The sequence below is a fragment of the Dendropsophus ebraccatus genome, chromosome 1 (genome assembly GCF_027789765.1).
Source record: "Dendropsophus ebraccatus isolate aDenEbr1 chromosome 1, aDenEbr1.pat, whole genome shotgun sequence".
Classification (NCBI taxonomy): Eukaryota; Metazoa; Chordata; class Amphibia; order Anura; family Hylidae; genus Dendropsophus; species Dendropsophus ebraccatus.
The window spans coordinates 33,086,436-33,108,957 of NC_091454.1; the positions used below are offsets into that span (position 1 = coordinate 33,086,436).

Here is a 22,522-nt window from a genome sequence, read left to right on the forward strand (position 1 = left end):
ATGATTTAATGCACAAAGTATATTGGGAAATTTTATAAAAAAATTTTCATAAAATGTGTAAGCTCCACTTGCTGAAACTAAAATACATACTTACCTAGTCTGCCTTGGGTGCATACCTACCTAGGGTTCATACTTACCTAGTCTGCTGCACTCCATTTGCCTTGTGGGATATCACTGCAGTTTTGTGGAATGGTTTTTGGCCTGGCGATTTTTACAGATGTAGCACTTTGGTAGCATGTTACTCTACGTGCATATTGTACTAGCAGGGCTTCCTGCCTGCCCCTGTAGATACTAAGCAGCAATGCACACAGTACTGTCTGCATTGCCGCTCATGGTAAGTTTTTCAGGCCAGGTTCATGAGCAGCTAGTGATTGTAGTAAGTGGCGATACACACAATGCATTCTATGTATCACCGCCCACATACACTCTACTGTTGTAATGCTACAGGTCTGCCTGCTGATGGTGGACACGACATCTGTGAATGTAAAACTGCTTCCACGTGCAGTAAAATGGTGCTGGTTATGTCACGCTGTGAGTGACCGCACGTCACACTGTCTCTGCATATTAGCCTATACCTGAGGGCTACCTTGGATGGCTGGCTCCCCCTACAGGTGCTTTTGAGCAGAACATACCTAGAAGCCTGTACCTGGTGTTTTCACCCATCACCTTTTTTATTTCCCTTTTAATATTTCTCCATTTTTGAAGCTAGCCTTTTATTTATATATTTAGTGCTCCACTCTTGGCAAGGATCACAAGCGCCGGTGTTTATTAGTCTGCAGCTCAGCATTTTTGACCCTTATCAGCGGAGCGGAGCCCACATGTTTACTTTTTCAATTTAAAAAAATAATTTAGCTGTCAGCGTGAGAAGAGATAGTGCTGTGGCCGAGCTGTCGGGTGGCCTCACCCTGGAAATTTCATTCCAAAGCACGATGGGGCTGATAGAGTGACCTCCGGGCCCCAGGCTGATAGGGGATAATTGAAGTTGTGACTGGGATGTAATTAGAGGGGCCAGCTGTATGTCAGAAAGCCTCTCTGCTGTTTCTCCTATACTCAGACTGCCCGACAAATTATTCCTTTCTGCTCACGAGCAGCTTAGTGGACGCTGCAAATTGGTTTTCTAGCAAATGTGGCTTCCTGCATTAAGTACAGTTTGGAAAAACGCACATTACAACTATTACGTGATTCACATCAGAAGCAGAAAGAGTGAGAGAGCAGCGTCCTGGACTCCATGAATTTTTCTGACTTTTTCAGCTGTTTCATAAACTATGAGATTATTGTCAGCAGATCACAGTGATAATCTCGTTCTGTATCTATAGAGTCTAGCAGATACGTGGCTGATCGTCCGATCGGATGTGGTGGGTTTCACCTATAGATCCAGAAGCATCTCATCTGCTTTTTTTTTTCCTAAAAGGTTTCTCCCACCATAAGAGTTAAAGGGGTTATGTGGTTTAGAAAACATTTTTTATGCATATTAGGGAGTTAAAGAGATACTTCAGTGGTAAAAAATAAATAAATCAACTGGTGCCAGAAAGTTATATGGATTTGGAGATTACTTATATTTAAAAAATTTAATTCCTTATCAGCTGCTGTATGTTCTGCAGGAAGTGATGCATTCTTTCCAGTCTGACACAGTGCTCTCTGCTGCCACCTCTGTCCATGTCAGGAACTGTCCAGAGAAAAGGTTTTCTATAGAGATGAGCGAACCGGGTTCAAGTTGATCCGAACCTGAACGATCGGCATTTGATTAGCGGGGGCTGCTGAACTTGGATAAAGCTCTAAGGTTGTCTGGAAAACATGGATATAGTCATTGGCTGTATCCATGTTTTCCAGACAACCTTAGAGCTTTATCCAAGTTCAGCAGCCCCCGCTAATCAAATGCCGAACATTCGGGTTCGGATCGACTCGAACCCGAACCCGGTTCGCTCATCTCTAATTTTTTATAGGCATTTGTTATTGCTCTGGACAGTTCCTGACAATGACACAGAGAGCACTGTATCAGACTGGAAAGAATCCACCGATTCCTGCAGGACATAAAGCAGCTCATAAGTCCTGGAATACTTGAAATTTTTAAATACAAGTAAAGTACAAATCTGTAATTTTTTTTCTTCTTTTAAAATTCCATGCATTCCATGAACATTGATTTGAATGATGTCAGTTTAATGCTTGTTTTCTCCTGTGATGTGGTGGCACTGTAGGGAAGTTAATCACGTGCACAATTACAAGCGATTTAAAAAAAAAAAAAAAAACCCTCTGTAATAAGTTTTATTAGACAAAATAGCTTCTTTTTGTACTCAAAAAGCTGTTTTGCAGCTCCTCTTCCCCTCACTTCTTATCTGTGCATTATCAGGCAAAGCAGTCTTTATTACAGAGATGCAAATTGAAGACAGGTTTGCTGTGTCCATTATAACCTATGGAGGGGGGGAGGGACCAAGGGGGATGAGCGAGCAGGAAAGGGGAGACAAGCAGCTGTGCAGTTTGGAGACTGTCTGGGCTCATAAAACGCTTGATTCACAGGTCAGAAAGGTAAGTGCTGGTCTGGGAACTTGGTGAGGTAGGATTGCAGGATAATTTGCTCTGCAGGGCTCTCCAAAGAGCATTTTGGAAACCGAAATCCTGCTTCTTCTAAAGTGAGGGGGGAGGTAGGAAAACAGCTTTTTGAGTACAGAAGGAAACTCTTTTGCTCAATAAAACCTATTACCGAGTTTCTTAAAATCTCTTGAACTATCGATACGTATTGATTTTTGAAAAGTGACTGATGGATACGCTTTAAAGGGGTATTCTGAGTGAAAATAACTTATTCCCTTTCCACAGGTTACAGGATAAGTGTAAGGTTGTGGGGTATCCCACGTGATCTCTAGAACATGGCTCCTATTGTTTTGTGCAATATACTGATAAGTTTATAGCACAGTATAGGGGATACGTTTTATTTTTACTTGTTATACACTTTTAGGCTGCATTCACACGTCTCGTAAAATTGTCTGTGGTCGTGGATCCTCGACCACAGACAATTTTAGGGACCATTGAAGTGAATGATCCAAGCCGTGACCCGTACTGCAAAAAAAATAGGACACGTCCTAGTGCAGATCGCAGCACAGATCACCCCCCCGCCTTCCGCAGAGATGACAGGAGTGCATGATGAGCTCTCCTGTCATTGCATCTATTACTCACCTATTCCCCGTGCAGACCAGTGTACATGTTCACCAGAAGTGGCCAGGACTATGCTGCCTTCTCCCACCAGCGTAGTCCAGGCCACTTCCGGTGAGCGCTTGTAGCTGGTCTGCAAGGGAATAGGTGAGTAGTAGATGCGATGACAGGAGAGCACATCATGCTCTCCTGTCATCTCTTTACGGCCACGGAGGCGGGAAGATCCATGCCGGGCGGATAAGGGGGGCTCCGGCTAGGGGATCTGTGCCGCGATTCTCCTCACGATTGTGGCACGGACCGTGTAAATGAGGCCTTAGGCTATGCTCACACTTGGTAACCTAAACGCAAAATGTGACTGTATAAAAGTATTAAAAGCAGACGTATTTTGAATCTTATAAAGGGCTAAATTATTTAACTGCCGTAATGTACTTACTGTGTGTGAACATAGCTTTAAGGTGGGCTGCCATCACTACACTGCATGACGTGCGTACTATAAAGCTGGCCATGCACATTAGAGGGTTGGTGAGTTTGGTTGGTTAATATAAGATTTATGGGGGCTCTAGACTCTCCCCTGACAGCAGACGTTGAGGCATGAGAAAAGGGTCAAGCATGCTGGATTTCAACATACTTAACCGTTTGGTTCTGAGGGAGTAAAGTGGCATCCAGATTTATCTGGTGGTGAATTTCTCCCCCCTTTAAGTATAGGAAGCATTCATGCTCAGCCCTGTCTGGGGAAAGCATGCATACAATCACAGTGGGTAAAAAACATTGCCGTGTGTACCGAGATTTGTTATTTTAATATTTATTGTAATGTTGGTGGGTATTTACCATTAAAGAATGGCAAATTTTGACATTTGTGTTGAACATTTTTGTGAATTTATTTTGCATCGGAGGTCACTTTCTAACCTAGTGTTTGAACTTGTGAACAGTTGGATGCGGAAATCACAGCAAGACATGAGCTCCAGGTGGAAATGAAAGCCAAAGAAAGCGAATTTGAGCTGAAATTGACTGATCTTCAAGGAGAGAAGCAAACGCTGGATACCGAGAAGCAGCAGATTGCCACAGAGAAACAAAAACTTGAAGCCGAAACGGCTAAACTTTCTGAATCTGTAAGTCAGGAAATTACATTGTTGGTCAACATAACATAGTGGTCATGTTCAGACTTTACAGACGTTTATGACCTGTAAATTTGATACCTTTTGACAATCTCTTTACACTTTGGGATTCATTGCTACCCTTTATTTGTCTTGACTATATTGATATATGCCTAACGCTACTCCAAAGACTAAAGGCCCTTATACAGGGTTATTGGCCATTGCTTAAAACTTTCCCTCAGCCAATGATCGGCCTGTGTAAAAGTGACAGTGATCAGCTAAGGAGGGGGAAGATGGCCGATCCTTGGCTGATCGCACCTTTTGCACTTCAAAATATATAGCTGTCAGCCGCACATCTTCCTGTCTGCAGCTGTGGATGGCTGAAAATTGTTAGGCCAATTCAGCAGATATCGCTCTGTGTAATAAAGACCACGATCAACCAAAGAGCCAGTCATTGGCTGATCGTTGTCTTTCAACAGGTTTAAAAATCGTCAGCCGCTGGCCGTGCATCACTATGTGTAATAGTGATGCACGGCCAACAGCTGATGACAGTGTAAAGAAAATAATAAACACTATACTTACCTGTCCTCCTGCCTCTTCCCCACTCACTGAAGCCATCTGAAAAGTGCCAGGCAGCTCGGCCAATCCCTAGCTGCTGTGCTGTTCCGTCCCAGCCAGTGATTGGCTCAGTGCCTGTCACTTCAGAGACAGGTTCAGAAGCTTCAACAGCAGCTGTGGTGAGTGGGGAACATGCAGGGGTACACTGGGGAGTGGGGATAGGTAAGTATATACTATGTTACTTTCTATATACAGCAAAGGCTACACAGACTTGGCTAACTATGCCCGTGGATCCATTGCTGTACAATCATCAAGCCGTTTAGTAGGCTTTGTGAGCTTCGGACCCTGTAATAAGGCCCCAAGAGGCAACATGGCCCCTCTGCTGCCACCAACAGTTGTGTCAGGAACTGCATGAGCTTTACTCATTTAACCCCTACTGATCTGATATTCATGAACTGTTGATAGTTTTAAAATTGAACAACGGGGGGTTGTTCAACATGTTGCTCACATACCACCTAGGCTTGTTTAGCGAGGATATTTTTTATCTGCCTAGTAACTCTTCTTATCCCATATGGAAACATGTAAATTGTGCATCTGATTTTTAGTTTGACTTTTGCACAACATAGTAGGGGCAGCCATGTCAAAACTATGTACATGACTGACTGAAAAGCGACTGACCATTAAAAAGCAAGTATTTCAGATACATGGGGTATTGTGAATAAAACGGCCCTGCAATTGTTTGAAGCAAAGCCATTTAGTATAATGTACCCTTAACATGTTTGGTGCAGGTAGGGGCTGTGATCGCTAGTCCCACAGGCAGATTGAGGCTTAACAAAAGCGCATACATTTACTGAGTTGCACATTGTCAAGTCTCTTGGATTTTCTTTTTTTTTATCCGCGGAGCTTTTATTACTCTTTGTTCTGTCAGCGACTAAGAAAAAGGAACGTGAAAATGGAAATCCGACAAAGCTTTCACCTCGGTCTGCTACTTAAGCCATAAAATGAATAATACAGTAGTTAGAAGAGAAATATAATTACAAAAAAAAAAATCATGGTTCAAGCCTAAAACAGAGTGCTTTTTTTTTTGTTGGTACAAATCACTGCAAAATATTATTTTTACACCTGCGAGGAAAATATATTCACCACCATGTTCCCTTCATTGAGATGTAGTAATAATTATTATTTAAGTTGGCACGAAAACTTAAAACTTTAATGGACTTAGTTTTATGATGGAAAGAAAAAGTTTCTTTAGAAATGAAAGCGTGGCGAGTAGAATTGTTGAATATCCATTTAACCCAGCAAAGTTTAGAAATGCGTTCAGCGTACACTGGGTTGTCTTTACTTATGTATAATTGTTTATTTTTTTTTTTTTTTTTTTTGCAGATTGCTAAACTGACAAAGGAGCTTGAAGACACAAAAAAAGAAATGGCCACCATGTCAGTCTCAACTGTTGTTGTACCAGTTCCTCCTTCTCTACCAGGATCAGCTCCTCCTCCACCACCACCTCCCCCTCCTCTGCCAGGAGCAGCATTTGGAGGACCTCCACCACCTCCTCCCCTCCCTCCATCCATGGGAGGAACTTTTGTTCCTCCGCCACCTCCACCCCCACCCCCATTTGGTGTTGGACCTCCACCTCCCCCACCACTCCCAGGGGCTTTTGGTGGGGGTCCTCCTCCACCTCCGCCTCTTCCAGGTGCTCCTCCACCACCGCCTCTTCCAGGGGCTCCTCCTCCACCCCCCCTTCCTGGTGGTCCTGGAATACCACCACCTCCACCTTTTCCTGGTGGTCCTGGAATTCCTCCACCACCACCAGCTTTTGGTGGTCCCCCTCCTCCCCCAGGACTTGGAGGCTGGGGTGCACCTGCACCACCAGCCCTACCTTTTGGATTAGCACCGAAAAAAGAGTACAAACCAGAAGTGCAATTGAAACGACCAAATTGGTCCAAGGTATGTTCACCAAAATGTGTTCCATATGGGGCTGGGTAATAACGTGAATGATGATATGCTAGGTAACGTAATTGTATAGAAAAAGTGTTTAAAATAGCTGGATTTTAAAGGGTTAAATACTTTACAGGTTGATAAAATTAAAGAAAACAATGGTCCAAATAGAATGATCCATGTCATGTGATGTTTCCCCTGGAAAGAACAAGCTATTTGCCACCTCCCCTGAATAAAGCAAGCTACGTACTGTTCTCAACCTGAACTGAACAAAGCATAGCTGTTTTATATTCCCCTCTGAATAGAGCAAGCTATCGAGAAGTTCTTCCACAAGCCAGATTTTGACCCCTTTGACCCCTGAACAGAATGACCTGAATCATTGTCTGTCATCTGAATGGAACAAACCGTCTAGCCTTCCCTTCTAAGCTAGATGAGCCATGCACTATTCCCACTGAGTGGAACAAGCTACGGTGTTTCTCCAAAAATAATACAGGGTCTTATATTATTTTTTTCTCTGCAAAAAAGGAATAGGGCCTAATTTCATGTTAGGTTTTATTTTCGGGATATCCCTACAGTGTAGCCCCACTCTATAAGTAGCTAGTCGCCGTATTGTATTTAACGCTGTTGGGCTCCTATACTGTAAGTTTCCCTGAAGTAAGGCCTTTATACTGTATCTATCTCTCTCTCTCTCCCTCCCTGTATTTGTATCTCCCATACTGTATATATCACCCTTTCTGTAGTAAGCCCCCCCCCATACTATATACAGCAACCACACCCCCAAACACACCCTGTAGTTGTTTCTCTCATACTGTATACACCCCCCCCCATTGCAGTTGTTTCCACATATGGTATACATCCCTCTCTCGCATAAGGCCACCCCATACTGTATACCTCCCTCCCCCTTTTGTAGTTGTTTCTCAATACTGTATACATTCCTTCTCTGCAGGTAGTCTCCATACTGTATACCTCCCTCTCCCCTTCTGTAGTTGGCACACATAGTCTCTGTCCCCATATTCATTGTCCCCTACTGTGCATCTTTTAACCGTTCATCTCGCTACTGCAGCTTGTGTTGAGCAGGTGGAGGTGGAGCATAACAAGTCTGTCACTGATTGGCGAATGCTCATCCACCCAATGTAAGGGATCTAGTCAGGTGACTTTAATGAAGCGAAGTCTTATTTTTAGAGAAACACAGTACATACTGTTCCCTCCTGAAAGTAGCTAGTCGCTTACTGTTGACCCTAAACAGAACAAATCTAGTGTACTCCCTGAACCCAGTGAGTGAGTCGTAAGGATGTATAGCATTCTTTACTGAAATAAATGAGCCATGTACTGTTACCCCCTAAATGAAACGAGCCATGTACTGTTACCTCCAGAATTGAACGAGCCATGTACTGTTGCCCCTGAATGGAACGAGCCAGTCTTAAAAAGAATAAGCCCTATAGTATAATCTCCTGAACAGAATGAACTGTAAAGTGTCTTACTCCATCCCCTTTGTGACATAAACAAGCCATGACCTGTTCTACCTTGAAGAGAACAATCCTTATAGCCATACTCCTGAATATAATGAGCAATATAGTGCCCCCCTCCATCCATTTTCCTGAATGGCATGAGCCATATATATGATTCCCCCTGAATGAAGAAGCCATATAGCGCCATCGCCCCATCCCAAACGTAACCAGCCATGTAGCTTTTCTCACAATCCTCGTTCCACACGTAACAACTTTGCAACTCTGAGCAACAATTGATAAGTGATGGAGACTAGTGTCTCAAAGGTGCCGTGGAGCAATCCCATCACTTTGTAGTCTAGTTCTTAAGATGTAGGACTCTTAAACATCACAGCGGCTCCTTTCTTCACCCCGCCTGAAGCCCCTGATTAATGGACTCGCTCTTTCTCTCTCTCGTTTAATTTCACTTAATTTCATTTTTTTTTATTATTTATTTCATGTTTTGTGCCCTCTGCCTTATAGGAAGCTTTTTTTTTGAAGCCAGCTCCATGGTAACGCACAATTTAATAATCACATTTCATTTAAAATATGCAAGCGGCAGATAATTACGGCGCCATAAAGCAGGACGGCTTCCTTTTGTCATTTAGATTGCAAGTCCTCTCTGTTCTTTTTTTTTATTATTATGATATTTTGGGGGGATACAGATAATTTAATACGTGTATCTAAGGGATCATTCTCCTGCAGCCATCCTTGGAGAAACTACCTATATCTCACCGTGAGGTTTGCTTTTCCGGCGTGAATTAAAAAAAAAAAAATGAAGTGTCTGCCTGTAGTTTCTGTTCATGGTTAAAATCCTTGCAGGTTCTCTAAGCCTAACAAAGCTGCGGCACTTCAGAGCTGACATCCACATGCATTCCCACACCCTCTAATCCGTAACATGCTCTCCCGCTCTTTCATCCATTGAGTTGTTCTTCACCAGTCATTCACATAGGAAAAGTTCTAAAAGGAAAACACCTTTTGTAGTCTGTACTTATTCCATCAAAGTTACCCATAATTGCTTTTTTTTGTAGATTACTCCCAGAGACCTCTCAGAGAAATCTTTCTGGACCCAGGCAAAAGAAGACAGATTTGAGAAAGACGAGCTGTTCGCGAAAATCACCCTTACCTTCTCCGCACAGACCAAGTGTAAGTGTTCAGACGCTCTTCTTTCTTCCTTTGAGGTTGGCATAAGGTTGGCATCACTCTGAAACTTTATTAAAAGGGCCGACTCATCCTGACAAGTCTTTTTTTTTCCTGGCGATCAGTGGACTGTCAAAGGTCCGGTCTTTGATCAAGTGTGGTTGGTCAACCGTACAGTTTAGTATTACAGGCAAATGGACATCCAGGAATGGGCCTAGTCCACCAGCTGATATTTAGTGTCCACATAGAGGAGGGGCCTAAGCTTTTAGGGGGAGATTTATCAAACTGGTGTAAAGTAGAATTGTCTTAGTTGCCCCTAGCAACCAATCAGATTCCACCATTCATTTTTCAAAGAAACTGTGAGGAATGAGAAGTGGAATCTGATTGGTTGCTAGGGGCAACTGAGACAATTCTACTTTACACTACTTTGACAATTCTCCCCCTTAATGTTCATAAGGAAATAGGCTTTCAACCGGAATGCGTACATAAATCATTCTCATATATACCAATTGGCCACATCATTAAAACTACCTGCATAATGTATAGTTTGGACTTGTGCTGCCAAAACAGCTTTGACATGTCAAGACGTTGACTCCAGAAGACCTCTGTAGGGGTCCTGTGGTAGATGTTAGCAGCAGCATCAAGTTCTGCAAGTTGTTAGATGGAGCCTCCATGGATCAGACTTGTTTTTCAAGGGAAATTTTAAGGCCTAGTCATCACCTTAAAGGGGTTATCCAGCACTACAAAAACATAGCCACTTTTGCACCACTCTTGTCTCCAGTTCAGGTATGGTTTGCAATTACGCTCCTTTTACTTCAGTGGAACTGAGTTTCAAATCCCACCCAATCTGGAGACAAGAGAGGGGGAAAAGTGCCCATGTTTAGGTAAATGGGTTATTCAGGATTGGGAAAAAATTAACTATTTTCTTGCAAAAACAGCACCACCCCCATCCTCAGGTTGTGTGTGTTTATTAAAATTCACCTCTATTCATTTCAATGGACCTGAGCTACAAACCCAAGCCGAGTGATGCTGTTTCTGCAAGAAATGGCCTGGATGACCCCTTTTAATTTGTTTTTGGGAATTGCGGAGCAGACAATTCCTGTTTGATTGATGTGTCACATGAGCCAGGAAGCATTGCAATGGCAACTGTGAGGGATTGTGGTAAGCAAGTATGACAAGCCCCGAGCTGTATGGAAGATATTGTTTACTACTTGGACAACCCCTTTGTAGCAGCAATTTCTGTTACACTTACTCTTCTATAGGATCTGAACAAATGGGCTATACTTTGCTCCCCATGTGCTTCATTGCCCATAACTCTTTACCAGTTATCCTTCCTTCGGCCTCTTTTGGCAGGTACTAGCCAGTGCAGACCAGGATCTGCCATTTAGGAGACTCTGACCCAGTCATCACAGTATGAGGCTTGTCAGAGTTGCCCAGATCCATACACTTGCCCATGTTTCCTTCTTCCAACACATTACCTTTAAGAACTGCTTGCTTACTTGCTGCCCAATATATCCTACCCTAATGTGATGGCTGATGGGTGTATATGAAAGGCTATATACATAATCCGCCCACAGTGTCACGCTAGCACCGCAGTGGTGTTCAGTCGTCTTTAGCAGCCAAACTAGGAAAATGAAGGCTTCCCTTAAAGCAAACTCTGTAGGGGCTCGTTTTTACATAAAACCAAGAACTAAGTAAGTGTATATATATTTTTCCTCCTTTGTATTTTTCCTTCCTAATTTGTACAATTACATGCCCAATGGTATATGGTATCCAAACAGCCGATGCCTTTCTGCTTATTAAAAGCTGCTCGCCCAGTGGGAATCCAGTCCATGAAGCTTCAAACAAACAGTTCTTGTGCCGCTGTTACTTCCAGAGGAACTTAGGCAGCGGGGAGTGAGCGGTGCAATGTGTGTGGCTGTGTCCTTCATCTGAGCTGATCCTCCTACGTGTCTCCGCTTTGCAGAGTAGAAGTATATACATTTGATTGATGTGACTTTAGTTGCGTCTTAGTTTGTTCATCATTGTACCACCCAAATCATCTATCTAACACGTCCTTGTGCAAATGTTAATCTTTTGTAATTTGAGTCATTGGGCAAACATGAAACTATCATAGGAGGCCATTGACCCATTGAAAGTCACCTACTATTCAATGCAATCCATACTGCTGCTAGTATTTGTCTATCACTGTGTACTGGAGTTTTGTATCCTTGAACCCAGTTTGTCCATATACTTTGGTTATGTTATCAAATCTATCTTCCTCCTCTTTTATTCCCAGTATGTATACTCTCCCATCTTTGTAAGTCCAGATACTAAACACTAGAGGGTGCCAGACACCTGGTAAAGCCAGACATTGATTTTTCAGTGTTTCCTTACCTCCTCATACGGCACACAAAGTGTGAACGTTCATGAAAGGAATAAATACATAATAAAGAGATACGTATATTTATAGAACAATGGGAAGACATGTCATTGAATCGCACAATCAGCACACAGGTGCTTCGTGTTTTTCATGCAAGAAAAAGATTTTTACATAATAGTGATTGGGATTTATAAATTAAAGGTGTATTCTCATTCAAGAAGTTGTAGTGCTAGGATTATAGTCGCCAAAGTTATGTGACTAAGTGGCGGCTATTTGGTAAGAACAGGCTGTGCCACCTCAGGTCCTGTTGGCTTCATTGCCTTATTATTGGCCTTATTATACTTTACAGCTCATGTTATTTATATGACCTACATACAAATCTCACCGCCCACCCTACCTGTTTCCGGTCTTTTTAACGGGGTCTTCATCTACAAAATCTGCACAGAAAAACAGTTCTTCTAAAAGCGAGGCATTGTCCATAGGAATTTATGGAAATAATCGGTCTGGAAGGGGGATGGTCTTCTCAAAGAAGTGGTCTGCTCCGGAGGTTTCACTGTGTATATTAATCAGTGGTGCTCAGCACATCTTTTACTTCACCCCTAGGGGGCAGTACAAACCTTTATATTATATTATATTACATTACCTTATGTATTATTTATCATTCATCTCTTAGGCCTTATGCACTCGTTCAGTATTTTTTTTTCATGTCAGTAGATTCCTCCCACTATCCACCGCTAAAAATTACGACATTATTGGGCATCCGTAGTGCATTCGTATTTCCGTAAATCTGTTTTTTTAGAAACTCTACCTTTGAACAAGTGACTAATGATTCACCCATATATAATATATTTGCGGATGTACAGATGCCAAAAGGTTACAATCTGTAGAAAATAGCATAATTTCTATGAGAGAATCTGCAAAAAGATCTGGGTCTGCACTAGGACTTTAAGGATTGGGTTGCGTCCTTGTAAGCTACTGATCTATGGAGTTTGTATAAGCCCTATTGCCTCCAATGGGAGGAGCACCACAAACTATGCTATCACCTATATTTCTGATTTATAGTTTCCCATCAGTTTCTGAGTAGCTGAATCTAAGGTGACAAGCAATACAACACAGCTACAAATGAACAGAAAAAAATACATAAAAAAAACCTCCACTAGCATATTTTAAGTATAAGATGGCCTATAATATACAAATTTAACATCTTGGTTATAAACTTTCCCAAAAATCCCAGAGAGACAACCTTAAAATTAGTCAGCTGCTTTTTCTGGTTTTCTTATCCGTAGACTACAAGCTATCAGTCAGCATTCTCTGCCATCTAAAAGAAAATGACAGTTTTGTAGTCTGTTACCAAGGAGACGGGAGAAGCAACCGACAGAATTTTAAATAGCAGTTGTCACTGATCCCTGCACTTCTAGAATCCAGCAGTCAATGGACTCATAAACTGTCTCTATTACATTGGGTGCTCTGCAGGATAGTGACAGGGAATTTACAATCCTTGTACTATCCACCATAGAGAACTGTTCAAAGTCCCTGATATGTACCAAAGCTAACAGGTGGTTACTAACTAATTTAAAAAAAAACTGCAATGGGTGAAGGAATTTTATAAATCAATGGTGTATTCCTATGTTAAAAGTGATGGCTGGGATCCCCACCCACCCTGTAGAAAGCAAAAGCTATGGGGGGAATCAATAGTGTGCAAACACTATGCAAAGAGACTGGAAAGGAGCATGCAGTGGACGCAGCCACACACACAGAAGGGGTGCGCCCTCTGCCTGTGCTGCATTTACAAAAATTTACACCGACATGCACTTGGGGCGGTCCAAGTGTGCATAGGATTTATGTAAGGCGCACACCTCTGAATAATTTTTGTTTGATGGCTGGGGATTTTTAAGACCGATGAATAGATTCTTCCTATAATGTCGACTCTGTGTATCTCCTTTTACTGTTTTTTTGGCTACCCCATTCCTCTAAATGAAAGTGTGCTGCAGTTTCACCACAATCGGGTGCCCAGGCTTTACTGTGCATCAAATACCATTGGAAAAAAGTGCATAAAACCATTAAAATAAAAAAAAAATAAAACAACAAAACAAAAAACAAAGCTAGTTTGTAAAACATGCATAAGACTATGTGCACACTTTGTATGAGACCGGCCTTTCTGTGACCCCGGACGGGTCACGGAACGGGCCGGTCTCTGGCCGGATCATCTCGGCCGGTACTTAAAGGGGTTGTCCAGTGAAATTTTTTTTTCTTTCAAATCAACTGGTTTCAGAAAGTTAAATAGATTTGTAATTTACTTCTATTTAAAAATCTCAAGTCTTTCCATACTTATAAGCTACTATATATCCTGCAGGAAGTGTTGTTTGTTTACATTCAGAAACAGTGCTCTCTACTGACATCTCTGGCGGAGTCAGGAACTGTCCAGCGCAGCAGCAAGTCCCCATAGAAAACCTCTCCTGCTCAGGAAAGTTCCTGACTCCGCCAGAGATGTCAGTAGAGAGCACTGTTTCTGAATGTAAACAAACAACACTTCCTGCAGGATATATAGTAGCTTATAAGTATGGGAAGACTTGAAATTTTTAAATAGAAGTAAATTACAAATCTATTTAACTTTCTGATACCAGTTGATTTGAAAGAAAACATTTTTTCGCTGGACAACCCCTTTAAGTAATCTTTCCGGCCGCGGAGCTCGCATCAGAGCTTACCATAGCGCACGCAGCCGCTCGCTTCACTGTATGAACTGACAGGGCTTTCTGCGGCCAGAATTCAATGAATTCCGGCCGCAGAAAACTGACCTGTCAGTTTCGTTCCGGCGCCGCATAGGATCCCGGCCGGAGTGTGTACGCTTCGGCCGGGATCCCATTACATATTAGGCTATGTTACACACCGCAAAACTACGGCCGTAGTTCTGCGGCGAGAACTTCGGCCTTTTTTTTTTTTTGTAGTGTGAACATAGCCATAATTTGGAAACTCAAAATACACTCTGTGGATGTGGCCTTGTAGCCATAATTCAGAATGAGAGCGGCCATTTGCCATATCTGTTATATTGGGGGTAAGGTTGGTGCTCAGTTCAGTGATCTAAACTGTTAGGGTATGTGCACACTATGGAATCCCGACGGAACACCCTTCACAGATTCCACCGTCCGCCCGAAGAATGAGGGTTCATTCTTTAGGCAGACGGCGGAATCTGGCAAACCATAGAATGAAGTCTATCGGAGCCACGGAGATGCACGCGGTTGCCAGAGTCCGCAAGCGGGAGCCAGTTGCAGAATCCACGACAGGTGTTCCATCGGGATTCCTTAGTGTGCACATACCCTCATGGTGCGTTTACACAGAGAGTTTATCTGACAGATTTTTGAAGCCGAAGCCAGGAACAGACTATAAACAGGGAACAGGTCAGAAAGGATTGAGATTTCTCTTCTTTTCAAATCCATTCCTGGCTTTGGCTTCAAAAATCTGTCAGATAAATTTCTGTGTAAACACACCATTAGTTGCTGTTCACATCTACACTTTAGTGTCCGTTACCAATGAAAACCACAATGCCTAGCTGGATCTGCCTGGCACCATTGACTTATAATGGAGCCTTTGTAATTCTGACAAAGTTTTTTCCTCTAAGAAACCAGTGTAACCTCTCACGCACATGTGAACAGAGCCCTACGTGACATGCTTGACAGTAATGTAAAGAGATACATGTCCATTTTCATGTGCAGCCGCAGGATTCTGGAATCTGTTCTGGACATAAGCTGAGGAGAACTGAACAAAACATTGGTACATAGTAATTCCAGAAACATTTTCCAGTTTCTTTTGTCCCAAAAACGTACAACAGAAACTATCCAACCCGACTTTTCTTTTCCCAAGTGACGGCAATGAAGGACAGTGATAGGTTATGTCTCCATTTAGCACAGAACACTGTTTTCTCCCTTCTCCCGCTATAAACACCATAGATCCTCTTTTGCTCGCCCCAAGCCACTGATTAATAGAGTCTCTCATCTTTAATTTCTCTTCACTACATTTTTTTTTTAATAATTTAATGTTTTCTGCCCTCTACATTGTTGGAAGCGTTTTCAAGGCAAAAAAAATAATAAAGAGCTTTTCTGTAATTATAGCGAGCGCCAGCCTGTGCCCTCTAAATACCTCCTATGTCGTCTGCATACCAAAAACCTATCCTGCACTTGGTGATTGATGGTTATTGGTTGTGGTCAAAGTTACATGTCAAGGACATGTGCCCACAGAGGAAGCAGCTACGTGTCGGATCCTGACAATTTATGTTAAGCGATCTCTTTCTACATAGAAAACATATACGTATTCCTCAGTGTTGTCCTTGGATAAAGCTCCTTCTTTAACAATGCATTGGCTCTGCAGGGGGGGTAAGCTGAACGGTTAGATTTTCTGTCTTCCTGCATTACAATATTGTTTCAGTATTATTATAGCGATAGGATGTAGAATGTTCATGAATTTTAACATTTTATTTTATTATTTTTTTTCCCCCTCTTTGCTACCTGTTGTCTGAATGGTTCCTGCGGTGATAACAGCTTCCAAAGGTAAGTGCTTCAGATTCCATTGTTCTCCCACGATAAAGAACTTGATTTTTCAGCTTGAGCATCTTGTCACACACTTAGTCCGATATCTCTGCCTCAAGCAGTGTAGCATTATATCTCCTGAGGAAGTTGCACGCCACTTAGTTTCACTAGGGAGTATGTTGGCCACTTTTCACTTTTAAAGTACATGTCCACTTTAATTGGCATTTAAGAGAAAGTTCGGAGATTTTTTTTTTTTTTTATCGGGCAGGAGGGAAAATGAGAGGGAACAAGTACTTACCTCTCCTCATGACTGCGAATTACTGTGCCAGAAGGTCTGGGAACCTTTGCCAAAAGCCATTTTCCCCAAAGTTGTGATGATGTCAGATGATGATAGACAGCCCGCTCAGCCAATCAGTGACTGGATCGGCATCCGCCCAAGTCACTGATTGACCGAGTGGGCTGTCAATCAGCCGAATCATGACTTCGGCAGCAGAGGAGATCCTTGGCGATCCCGGGGGCCGGTCAGAAGGCGAATTGTCGGCACTGAAAATAATAGTTACTGTGATATTTACATCAAAACGTTTAAGACATATCTAATGACCCCGTCCTGTCTGGTATAGTGTACGTTTTATGCCACTAGATGACAAAGAAAAATATAGGTGGCCATGCATGTGTGTGACACTCCCCATTCACTTCCTGGGTATTATGGATACAGCAAGGCCAAATTAACCCTCGCCCTTAACTTCAAAGCAAATTAGAGTGCTGGTGGAATGTACCTGTTTATGATATATGCTGATGGATAGGTATTCCTATAGGATAAGGGATCACAAGCTTATTACATGATTTCAAGAACGGAAAAGGAATCATGCCCTCAATAAATGGAGCACTAACTGCATCTGGACGGCCACCCTGCCTGTGCTCCTGTATTTTTTAAGGGGCCATCAAACTTTGAGTGAGCGATTTGTTGGACCCATAGAGAGTAAACAAAGCTGTTGCCATGCAGATACAGTGAGGACTCCATTTATTAAGAGGACAATTGCTGGCCTGCATGGTGGAGGACACACTGTTTTGACCCCAAGCAATCAGCTTGTTTAGCTACTATCCTATGGATAAAGAGCTGGGAATACCACTTTAAAAGTTTAGGGCATTCTTTTGAATGGTTAAATTAATTTTTATTTTTCATTCTTGCTTTGCCTATTTTGTGATGTTAAAACTTTTCTCTACAGGTCTTAATTACAAATTTTACTTATTTTTTCTTCTACAGTTAAATTCACTGGCATCCATTTTTATATTATATTGTTTTGTTTCTCTCCTGAAAAAGTTTTTATTTAAGTTGTATATTAGGTGACCGCACACCTTATGGCAGAGAGGAACCCCACTCGCCTGTGTAGCATTAGTTTTACCTCCTTGCTTCTGAGCAATCTGCCAGGGGTCAGTAAATTACTTTGCTCCCACTTAGCTAAAATGTAAATTTCTTATTTAAAACTGTTGCTTCCTTTTTTATTATATATGAGTAACATGAAATATGCTGTACGGTCCATACTTCCAGCGATGTACCTCATTTCATCCTATGGGGCACAAAAGATACAAAGAGTCGTGCTCATTGCATCTGACATATTCAACCATTCCCATCTGGGATGGTGCTAGATCGTTGGACATAGGTAAACTCAGCCTCAAAAAGGTTTTCAAGGTAAATAAGTAAAATACAAGCCTGATAGGTATGTAAAATAGTGAAGGGGTTGAGAATAGTGTGAAAAGGCATGTGTTGGGCCATGCAATGTCCCACTGGAAAATACAGTAATATGCAAAGTAGCCATCACCCTGATGGAAAAGAGCTTGGTCTCTGCTGTCATCTTTTCTCAGACACTTAAAGGGGCTGCGCATTGGTGTGAAGGGACGTTACTTTCAAAAGGTGGCCCCAGAGATAAAGTTCCTTTTCACCCAGCCATGGCAAGTGCTCGCGGTCTTCGCTGTTGCCTCTGTTTTACTTCCCTGCTTGATGCTCTTGTGACATCTTCAGGAGGATGTCACTCTAGCGTAAACAGGAGCACCGGAGCGCCAGGACTAGACTTGGTATGGTGATTATGATGGATTTAATTTAACGTCCCTATCGGGCTGTAATTTTTCGTAAGGCTTTTTAACCCATACATGGACCCTGAATATAGTAACCAGTCCGCTGATGAAATGTTCACATGAAAAAAGTGTAAGTAAAGCGTACGCCATTGTGCCTGCAGATCTCGCGCTTCTCCGCTGACCTCTGAGGAAGGATTCACTTGCATTAGCTAATTAAGGGGACAATGAGCATAAATGAAATGATTCCTGCCATCAATAAGCCTTCAGAGCGCACAGCCAGGAGCCCGCTCTTTTCCCATCTTGTATCGTGTCAGATTAATGACACCATTAATGTCATTTAACTGAAGGTGCCACCTAGTGTTATTTCCCTCCCTGTTCACTCCTAATCAGAGCTAATCTGCAGCAATTCTCAGGGCCTGACAAATACTTTCTGCTTGACTTTCCATTTATGCACCACTGTTCATCTGTTCATATATCTTACGTGCAGCTGATTCATTGCAGAAATTTCCACATGTCTTAAATACTTTCCATACGTCTGCATGGAGTAATTTCTGCATCGATTTTTACAAACAAAAAAAAAAGGGAGGGGGTACAATGTCAGAAATATGTTTTATGAAGCTCACATTTATTTTGTCATCTTTAGTAGACTGTCTGCTAAATAAAATTTCTATGCAGTCTGATCTATGCAGGATTGAGGATTGATCACTTTTTAGCTGATTTCTCATTAGCTAAACACAGTGCGCCAGGTAAATTCTAGAAATATAAAGCATCCCTCCAAATGTAGTTGAAGTGATACTGTCACTCTCCCTTTCTGTATGAGGATTTCACTGCACGGCTGTAAAGCTTAAATTCTGCAGTGTTCATACCTTACTTTATAATGGATTTCTTGGTGCTTGTTCCAGTGAAAAATGCCTTTTATCGTTAGTTGATTGTGCCACCTGGGCGAGTTTCACGTCCGCTGTGCCACTTCGTCCCACCCATATCAGCACTGTAGAACTCACCTTTCCGTGACATCATCGCCGCCTAGGCCCCATCCCCTCGGCGGCCATTTGAATGGGCCAACCTAGAGGAGGTGTGGCCTAGACCTGCCGATGGCGTCACGGAGGGGCAGGGCCTACAGCAGAATTTAGGCTTTACAGCTGTGAAAGTCCTCATATAGAAGGGGAGTGACAGTATCACTTTAACAGCAAGCTCAAGCAATATGGGCTTGAAAAAAAGAGGTTTTTCAATTAAAACTTGTCTCCTATCCACAGGATAGGGCACAAGTAAGAGATCACGGGGATGCTCTACCCTCCGAGCCCACCCACGATCTCTTGATTGGCTCCCGACCTTTATCTTATGGAAACGTGTGACCTGCAGCTCTCTTAATTCTTTAGCTGCTGAAGCCGCTGGAGTACAGTACTGTGGATAAACCCCATTAACACATTCCCCTATGGCTATTACAGTGTTTTATTAAATATGCTGCTGGGGCATCTTCTCCTTCTAGTCCTCCAATTTTCTCGCACTTTCCTGCTTCCAAGACAATTGATTTGTGCATGACCTGCCGGTGTCCATCACTACCAGTGCATGAACAAGAGGACAGAAGAACAGGAGCTCTAGAGGACTTCTTTTTCCTTTCCCTTTTTTTTTTGCTGTTTTATTTAAAAAAAAAAAAAAAAGAATCTGCAGGCTGATGTACTTCTCTGATTGGTTTACCTATAGTTCTCACTAGCCGTCAGGTCACCCACGTTCAGAGTTCAGCCAGACACCTGTTAATGGAGCGTACTAGACATTCATTTACCTTCATCTGACAACTAGCCATCCCGGTTAAGTCAGGAAAGGGATTTTGTGCTCTATTGATCTCTTATTTTGTCATGGGTTTAATCCTTTGACCAGCACTATATAGTCAGAGTACCGTATGCAGCTGTTCTCTATTCTCTTTGATGCTTTGCTATACTGCAGAACGCTCAGAGCACCTGTCAGTGCAGACATCAATGGTAGGCTTTCTGCTATGGAGTAATTGGGGATGGTGTTGTCAGATAGAGGTGTGCACTTGATGTTTGTGTACAGCCTGGCTCCATCTACCTGCCCTGGTCTAGTGCACAGCAACAGAAGGTATTACCTGGTTTTAAGTAATATAGCAAGCTTGTTTTTATCTGACTAAAATGCTCTAAACGGTGCAATATATCTAAATGTGATTGTGTCCAGAGTGCATAAAAACAATAAAGTAAAAATGAATTATAACAGTATATGGACAGTCACCCCTAATAGTTCTCAGGGATGTCAAACAGAAGAAATCCAACCTTTTTAGTCCTTTTTTTTTTTTTTAATCTTTATGCAGGACATATAGGCCAACTTTTCTAGACACCAAGAATCAAATGTTGAGCGTTTGGGATCATATGGACCCGAACACTCTGTAAATTTGCTCATCACTACTTGGGACCATTGTAGAGATTAGTAGTGCTTAGTCGTTTTTTTATGGGTTGGAAACCTGGCCTCTTGTCTTTGAACTAGACTATTTTCATGAGGTCAGCTGCAATAGTGGACCCACTGGGCTACTGACAGATTTGAATAAGGTTTCCATGGAGTGGAGTGTAAAAGTGCCTATACACTTTCTAATAACTTGTCTCTCTCCTGTCCTCCCTATACATATGAACGTTAGCCAAGGCTAAATGTTCCTGTGTTTCCTTTGGGGAAGGGTGGGGTAAACCACTGCAGACTGCACTGGCTTATTCCTCCAAAAACAAAGGGTTGGGCAGTGAAAATCCATTACACTTGACCTCTAATCTGTGAGTAGAGACTGGGAAGGCCCCCATAACCTACACTGACAGCCAAACCTGCCGACTATGGTTGGGGTGGGGCCTTAAGAGATTGCACTTTGGTCACCATTAAGGTGAACTCTTGCAATAAATCCCCAGAGTAGTTGCTGTAAGTAGATAAGTAGATGGTGAGTAGACGCTAGTTATGGTGCCAGGCTGCGGACAGAAATCATAGTCAAGCTTGGCAGAATTTGATTACAACCTTTAGTCAATCAGAGATCTGGATAGGCAGCAGATGATTAGACTCTGCCAGATATACTGTACAAGCCAGGTCAGTAACCAAAGATAAATGCAGGAGCAAAACAGGATGGACTATTAAGGGGCCATTCACATGTCTGCAATATACGGTCTATGCACTGACTGGATATTGCGGACCAGACATCAGAACTTCCAGTATCATTTACTATGATGGTGAGAGCTCCAAAATAGTTTAAATATTCAGGCTACTCTACTGAAACAGTTTGTGCATGCACCGTATATTGCGGACATGTGAATGGCACCTAAAACTTATGAGCAGTCAGGACAATTGTGGAGAAAGTGTTTCTTCTTTTCGATGACTTGGAACAGCTAGGCTTTGTGTACATACACCTCATGTAGGCGACCACTCATGTAGATTATAAGGTCATAGGGGGAGATTTATCAAACATGGTGTAAATTGAAAGTGGCTCAGTTGCCCCTAGCAACCAATCAGATTCACCTTTCATTTTCCAAAGAGTCTGTGAGGAATGAAAGGTGGAATCTGATTGGTTGCCAGGGGCAACTGAGACAGTTTCACTTTACACCATGTTTGATAAATTTCCCCCATTATGTTATATATGAGGATAACAAGTGTTGAAATGACAACCACTATAGATGGGGCTGACTCATTAACTGAAGATGGTGGGTACTCTGGAGTTCAGGAGGGACGGCACCGGTTTACCGTACATTACACTCTGCACGTTATAACAGACGTGGATCATAAAATTGTGCTTCATGTCACCAAATGGTTTTACACTTTTGTACGCTGCGTACAGTTCTACTTGGTGAGCTCCCAGCTCTTACAGCTGTCCTTAGAGAAAAGCCGGAGCCAGAACAGTTGAGAAACTTGGCCTGCTTTCGTGATCAGTAATAACCTGGCATGTCTACACTCATAATATGTTATGTAACTACCCTATTATGTATGCAGGTGCTTGTTTCACAAATTCTTGCTTTTTTGCAACCCATATTTAACAAGAAAAGCATTGTACTGCTGCCGCTTCCTCGGTGCTCCGCCGTCTGCCGCTACAGAGTTAGCATTAATCCCCAGATGCAGTCATTTAGAGGGATCTAGCTCTTCATTAATCGCTTTACTATTGTATATATTAATTGCACATTAACCTATTTAATATATTCCAATTGGTTTCTGTTTTAATTCTGTCCTCAATTTCAGACT

The 22,522-nt window shown here is 42.3% G+C and overlaps 1 protein-coding gene across 4 annotated transcripts in view; it reads left to right on the top strand.

The window, feature by feature from the left end:
* DIAPH1 (diaphanous related formin 1) overlaps positions 1-22,522 on the top strand; it is a 194,604-nt gene that overhangs the window by 83,481 nt on the left and 88,601 nt on the right. For all 4 annotated transcript variants that reach the window (XM_069969239.1, XM_069969237.1, XM_069969238.1 and 1 more), the window contains 3 exons: positions 4,074-4,253; positions 6,180-6,743; positions 9,250-9,364. In XM_069969239.1, coding sequence (XP_069825340.1) covers positions 4,074-4,253; positions 6,180-6,743; positions 9,250-9,364 — 859 coding nt within the window. The remainder of the gene's footprint in view (positions 1-4,073; positions 4,254-6,179; positions 6,744-9,249; positions 9,365-22,522) is intronic.